This window comes from Nyctibius grandis, chromosome 7 (genome assembly GCF_013368605.1).
Source record: "Nyctibius grandis isolate bNycGra1 chromosome 7, bNycGra1.pri, whole genome shotgun sequence".
In the NCBI taxonomy this organism is placed as follows: domain Eukaryota; kingdom Metazoa; phylum Chordata; class Aves; order Nyctibiiformes; family Nyctibiidae; genus Nyctibius; species Nyctibius grandis.
Window position 1 is genome coordinate 39,045,143 of NC_090664.1, and position 7,287 is coordinate 39,052,429.

At 49.3% G+C, this 7,287-nt stretch overlaps 1 protein-coding gene across 2 annotated transcripts in view; it reads right to left on the minus strand.

The window, feature by feature from the left end:
- PIP4K2A (phosphatidylinositol-5-phosphate 4-kinase type 2 alpha) overlaps nt 1-3,591 on the minus strand; it is a 116,762-nt gene extending 113,171 nt beyond the window's left edge. Inside the window, exons 1-2 of one of the 2 annotated variants that reach the window (XM_068405552.1) lie at nt 3,541-3,591; nt 3,163-3,307 (exon numbers count right to left, since the gene is read on the minus strand). In XM_068405552.1, coding sequence (XP_068261653.1) covers nt 3,163-3,303 — 141 coding nt within the window. In that variant the 5' untranslated portion in view covers nt 3,304-3,307; nt 3,541-3,591. Of the gene's footprint in view, nt 1-3,162; nt 3,466-3,540 lie in introns of those variants that run through there. The other variant, XM_068405551.1, reaches the window with a different exon arrangement.
- Nucleotides 3,592-7,287: the final 3,696 nt, after the last annotated feature.

Below are 7,287 nucleotides of genomic sequence, written 5' to 3' on the forward strand. Positions count from 1 at the left end.
GACACAGTTTCTTCCCCTTTCACTCAGCAGAAAGTTTCATTCAACAGCATATTTCAGTATACCAAGAAATGAATTTACAGCTCTGAATGTAAGCACATATTTTCTTGCTTCTTAAGATATTTGGGTAATGTTCATGTTTTCCCCTCACATGCCCTTCTAAGTAACTACTGAATTTGATTGCATTACCAAGAAGGATTTTGCATTGGGTATCTCTCTACTTCTACGTAAACAACAACTGAGACCACCAAAGCAATTTGCTTACAGCTTCTTGGATGGGGGGGTAATTTCTGAGAACCTTGGGTAACAGGCTCCTCCCTGGAGACTTTGTCCCCATTAGGAATTCACACCTTTTCTGTAAGCCCTCTGCTTGGTGACACCAATGCTCGAGATCTCCCTTTCTAGAGTCATGTTTCCTCCCAGGACAGGAAAGTTAAGAGAACAGTTCTTGTAAATCTTCCTTTAGATGGAGCTTCTTCACACATTCAATTTAAAATCTGAAAATCCTCCAAAACTCAACTATCGAGTACAGTGGTATTTGGGCCCCATGATCAAAAAGCTAAAAAGCCTGCAGAAAAAATCTGCTTTTCCCTTTTTATTTTCACCAAGTGCTTCCTTCCGGTACATGCTGCATCCTGTCAGAAATGTGGAAACTGCATCTCAGCTTCATCGTTTCAATACATACTTATCCCCCAAGACAGCTAGTAAGACTCAGAGACTGCTATTGTCTCATTAATTGATATGCACCACACTAGAAGTAGCCTTAAATAAGACTTTTCAAATTACTACTATGTTCTAAGTTTATTTAATTACTATCATCATGAACGATGATCTATGCTCATTTCCTAGTCTAACCTTTCTTTATGGATTTCTGTTTATTCTGCTAAGAAACTTAAGGATCCCCAATTCCTGCTCTTAATGAATATACACACATAATCTGTATTTCTCCTGTGAGAAACTCTTATTTGTGATAACAGAGTCCAACCACACTGAACACTTATTTTCATTTGCTGGGCAACATCACATCAAGCATCACAAACTGACGGGTAAGCACCTAACAGGAGCCTGCAACACTTCAAGGCTGTGTTCTTGGATAAGAAGAGATATTTAGATTTGGACACATCAAACTAGCTTTTTTTAATGCTCTCTCATTCAGAGGGATTTTGCTTCCATGAGGCCCAAAGCATTATTCATGATTACACCTTGCAGCAGGATAAAGAAATGGGAGAGTATCTGCAGAACACGCAGCAGATACTCATGCCTACAACCATCATCTTCGTATGAAGACGAAGCTGCATTTCTGAGTCCGTTGTATTGCTGAGCTTGCCCTTTGAACCCCACAATGAAAGCATTTTAGTTTACAATTTTTAATTTTACGTGCATAAACCAGTACTCTTCATTACATTTTCTAATGGGAACAGCCATGTACGCCACAGTACATGATCATAGGACTCATGTACAGTGTTGTATTTGTCACTATTTGCTTTGTTATTATTTGTACTGGAGAGCTCTTTCCTCTGGAAGTAGTGGTATTTCCAGTACAAACACGTGTAGCAACGAGCTGTTGCAACAGGAAAATCTGTTCTCATCAGAGATGTTCTCCCTCTCTCTCCCCAGGGAGACCGCCGACAGCTAGCGTGCTGCCATTCAGTAGAAGTCTCTCACCCTGTAATTACCAGCTTGCTTGCTTTCATTAAAGAGGCCTGTTTGGGATTTTTTTCGATGAATAATGCTAGCTACTAAAGAAGGAGCAAGAGAAACTCATGTATTTAAGGCCAATTCTGGCAAACAGCATCCCATGCACTTCCACAACTAGCAATCTTTTTGCTTTGTAGATAAATATCTAGTTTCTTATTAGTTCATGCCATAGGATGTCACTGCTTACAACTGACCTACAGAATACTTGAAATCCTTTGTCACCGTTTCCTACAAACTCACAGGGGTGTCTTAAGCAGACTATTTAACCTCACTAGAGCTTCTCCTCCGTCACCCACACCATATTGGTATGTGCAGTTAAAGCATTTCCCCCTAGACTATCACTTCAGGCACTGCGCTGTTTAACACAGATCTAACAGTCCTTAGCCTTGATGCTCAGCCTCCAGGCTTTGGGCAAACCCCACCAAAAGGTACACAAAGGGAAAAACCTCACGGGATCTGGATGCATAGGAACCATACGGAATACCAAGTTATACTACAGACTGCTTTGCGCATTTCATGAAGCTGTTACAAAATTTGTAGTCTAACCTCAAATTGCACGTTGACGGTCATTCTTAGAAGGTCTTCAACAGCAACAAGAAGTAACAACATAAACCCAACGTTTGGACATACAGACTGCATCACCAAGAGAAGTTTTTGGCTTAACTGCCTTGATACCTGATTTTAAGTGATCTTTGGGCTCTACACTTTTAACCTGCCATGGCAGCTATTTAAAGGTGTAAAGCTGCGACTTGAGCCTCATAATGCCCAAAGCATGTGACACCTTTACCAGGCTGATTTTAACGTCTAACAGCAGCGGTTCATCGTTACCGCACCCGGTACGGGGGCTCCTCCGGAGACGGAGCAGCCCGTCATCCGCAGGGTGATGGAGCACTCCGCGAACGCTGCAATTCCGCTGCTTTACCACATCAAACACCGGCCCTCCTCCCCTCCCCCGAGCGCACAAAACCATCAAGAGACACTTGCTTAAGCAAACTGCACGGAAGACGGTAAAAACTTCGCTAGTTAAATGCTAATAACTGGTGGTTTGGTTCCCGCCCCCCCCCGCCCCGCGCAGCACATTTACGCAACACCCGCCGGCGGCGGGAGCGGCTCTAGCTCCGCTCGCAGCACCATCCCCTCACCGGCACCACCCGCACGCTGCTGAACGAGCCGAACCGCGGTTCGAAAGGACACCGGCTGCCGCAGGTACCCGCACACGCCGCGGCCGCCGGCAGCTCCGCGCCTCTCGGGCAGCCGGCAGGGCACCGCAACCTCCCCCGGCGCCCCCGCCCGCGCTCGATAAGGCACTCCCAGCCCCCCGCCCGGGCGGAGAGCAACAACGGGCGGGCGGCTCCCGGCGGCGCGTGCCTCCCCGGACCCCTCCGACCCCCCGCAGCCGCCCCGCATCGCCCCCTCCTCCTCGCAGCGCCCGGGCGGGCGGTTGGCGGGGTGATCCGCAGCGCTTACCGAGTGATTGACCCCCCACATGAGGACGCTGAGCAGCGGGTCGCTAGCCCGGAACAACTTCACTTTTTGCGCCACGAAGTGCTTTTTCTTGGTCTTGGTTTTACTCGCCATGACGGGCACGATGCTGCTGGGGGCCGCCATAGCGCTGCCGGCGGCGGAGGGAGGAGGGAAGCGGCGGGAAAAGAGAAAGGAGGGCACGAGTCAGCGCTGCAGCCGAGGGGGCAGGCGGCCGGCAGCGAGCTGGCAGCCGCGGGGCGCCGCGCACATCCCGGCCTGGCTACCGGTGCCGCGCGCTGAAATGGCCCCGCTCGCGCGCCGCGGCCCCGCCCCCGCCCGCCCCCCCCCCCCCCCGCAGAGGAGCCGCCGCCCGCCACGCACCGCGCCGCTGCGCCCCGCCCCCGCGGCCGGCACGGGAACTCCGGCGGAGTTTCGGTTCCTGCCGCCCCCTGCACTGCGCATGCCCCACCCCTCCGGCCCCCCCCCCCCCGGCTCGCGCCTGCGCGGCCGCTGAGGGGAACCAGCACCCTGAGGGCGGCCCTCAGCGGAGAGGCGAGAGATAGGACGTGGGGTGAGGCAGGAGCGGAGGGTGCGGGGGAGGGCTGGGAACAGGGTGGCCCTGGCTCCCCTCACCGGGGGCAGAGGGGCCTTTGGAGGCGAACCCCAACTCAGCGCCTGCCTGGGGAAGAAGGTGGTTCTCATCCCCTCCCTGTCCACTGCTGCGCTTCCCACCCTCACACTCATCTCTTAAGTCGTCTGGGAAACAAAACCCATCATCGTCCTAATCTTTATCAAAGTATTCATGCACATCGTTACTTTGTGCCGTTTCTGTAATATTTACTCAAGTTTCCAGTTCCCCTCCCTATAAAGAGACCTCTAGGAGTGAGAAGGACACTCTGAGGTAGGACTTTGCTTACTGCTCCTGACCTAGCTCCCATCTGTGAGCAGAGCGATTTGTTTCAGCTGGCATACAGCAAAGACTCAAAACTGCCTCCTGCAGAAGCTTCACTCTTTAAAGGTACTGCACCCCTGTAAGCCAGACTCCTCTATTCATATTGACAGCAAAAAAAGTTAAAATGCTTCTTAACTCTCCCCGTGGCCACAGAGGATGTGGTCAGTGATAGATGACATCCTGCAAAGTCACATCTGCGGAACTCAGAAACGTGGTACCCAACATAGACTTTCCTGTACTGTATGATGAGGAACCTTAATGACAACTGCAGTCACTGTTCAGGGTTAATACATACAGACAACACAGAGCATACATCTCTACATTTACAATGTCATCTATCAACTTATCAACTATCAATCTATGACCTGCCTGCTGTAGATCTTGCTTTGTTCATTGGCTGATTGTTCAGCAAGGTGACCAGATCCTTGGGGAGAAGCCAGAGCAGGGCTGCTCCATGAGGGTAGACAAACCAGCAGCTGAGGGTCATCCCAGTCCAAGCAGTGCCCTCAGCAATGCGGCCCAGTCCCACAGGGTCCACGCACAGTGGGCAGGGCCAGGTGCTGGCAAAGCACTCATCAGCAGTCCCAGAGAAGCTGAGGTGATGAACCAGGTCCATCCAGGAAGGCACAACATAGGCATAGGGTCCGTCCAGGAGACAGGGCCAGAAACAGGACTGTAGGCAAGCTACCTACAGTATAGGCCCAAGGTATAGCCAGAATACAGTGCTGGAGACAGGTGCACCTACGACATAGCTCAGGCAAAGACCTAAACTGAGCCCTCCTGGCACTTAAATGGAGGTCTTGGTCAGAGGGTGGTCAGTAGGAGAGCTCAGGGCCCTGACACAGACTCACACAGCTGCTCATAAATTTAAGAATTTGTTGCACCAAACACAGTTGTTCAAGTGTCTCATCCTCTCCATTTCTCTTTTGCCTTTGTGATCTCAATAGCAAAGTTATCTATCATGCTGGAATCCAAACCAGTAGTGTTTAATCTCCCTCCTGCATAGAAGCAGTTACTGGGATTTATTATATGGTCCCTTTTCTGCATCTTACGGAGAGCAGGAGAGAACAGAGATGCTATATTTCACTTTCTGTAATTCTTTTTTTTTTTTTTAGAGCAAGGAGTTACTTAGGAGTTACAGAGAGACTAATCTGTAATTTTTGTTCTTGAAAATAGATTCAACAACAACCAAAAAATCCCTTATATTTCTACTGCAGTCAGTGGAAGAAGCTGAATAGTCAGCACCTTTGAATAAAAGCAGGTCACTTAGATACCTAAATATAGATTTCAGTCAGACTTTCAGAAGAGTTCAGTACCCATTTTATTCCTTACATTATGCTTAGAACATGACATCTGAGCATTGTACAATGCTGCACACATCAACGTGACTAACATCTGTCACAAACATGTCTTTCATCTTCTTTTCAGAGTAAATCCATATAGTGAAGCATTTTGGTGTATAAATGTGTAATAAACAACAAACATTCTGGTAGATTTGTTAGAGGGAAGGCAAGGCTGAGGAAGGAAGTTGCTCTTTTTTTCTAGGAGACTTTCTTGGCATCTTGGCCTAGATTTTATGGAGCTCTTTCCTGCAAATATGAATCCTTACCAAGGAAGGTTGTTTTATCAGAGGCACAAAAGATGTTGACCATAACCTTCACAGCAGAATTAAAATAAATCAAGGGCCTGGGGTATCTTCATGACAAGGTCTGGGGCAAAGATTTGTCCTCTCCTATTTTAAGAACCAAGAACAGGATGGTTGCCTGTACTTGTCTATCCTGTAGGGACCACCGTGAGCACAGGTTTTCTGCTGAATCCATGATACACGTGCAGCTGGACACAGGGGTTCTCTTGAAGAGACAAAACCTGATTACACTTGCAGCCTACATTCCTCTTGGGAAGTCTCTTTCAGGCTGTGCTTTAACTGGAGCTCCAGGCTCTTTCTTTCCCTCAACTCTAACCCTACCGCTTAAAATAAAGCTAAGCAGAGACTGAGTCTGGGAGCAGGACCCCTCAGCCAGTGCCCACAGCAAAAATTTCCCCAGCCAAGTTCTTGCAGCCTAGACTCCCCTTTCAAACCCCTTTCTAGCTACCCTCCAGCTGGAGCTCTAGGGTTCTTTCTCCCAGTCCTAACACTAATCATGAGAGCAAACCTAATCTTATGCTAAGCCACAGCCCAGGGACCCCAGACAGTGCCCACAGCAAAACATTCTCACGGCCATGTTCTCTTCACAGTCCACCTTTTCCTTTGTCTCTTTCCCTTTTAAGCTCCCCTCCAGCTGCAGCTCTAGGCTGTCTCTGTCTGAATGGCCACCTTAACACTAACACAGATCCTTATACCAGGACCCCCAGCCAGTGCCCTCAATAAAATATTCCCTCTGCCACGTTTTCTCTACCCCACGCTCTTTCTTTTCAAAGCTCCTTTCTAGCTCCACTCCAGCTGCAGCTCCAGGCCCTCTCTTTCTCTCAGCCCTAACCTTAACCCTCACACAAACCGTATGCTGGGCTTTGAACATGGCCTCCAGCCAGCGCCCACACCAGGAAGTTCTTGCAGCCAAGTTCTCCTTGCAGCCTACGCTTCCCTGGGATAGTCACTTTCTAGCCCCAAGCCAGCTGCAGCTCTCGTCTCTATCTTTCTGTCAACCATAACCTCAAACCTCACCCTAAACTTGACAATTATGTTGAGCCTTAGACCAGGCCCCTCAGTGCCTCCACCTAAAACTTGGTGCAGCCAAATTATCTCTGTGGCCCAGCCTTTTCACTAGCAGGTGCTTTCAAGCCTCCCTCCAACTGGAGCTCTAGGCTCTCTTTTTCTCCCAACGCTAACCCTAACCCTCACACTTGCTGTACGCTGAGCCTCAGACCAGGACTGCCAAGCAGTATCCACAACAAAAAGTTCTTGCAAACAAATTCTTCCTGCACCCCACGCTTTCTAGGCCCATTCTAATTGCAGCACTAGGCTCTGTTATTGTCAAATTTAACCCCAGCTGTAACTCCAACCATAATGATAGGCTGAGCCTCACACCAGGCAGCCTTGCCCAGTTCTCCTTGAGCTTAGACTTCCCCTTCAAAGCCACTTTCTAACACCCCTCCAGCTGGTATGCTAGGCTCTCTCCTTCTCCCAGCCCTAACTAACCCTGACGTAAACCTAACCGTATGCTGCGGCCCTCCTCTTA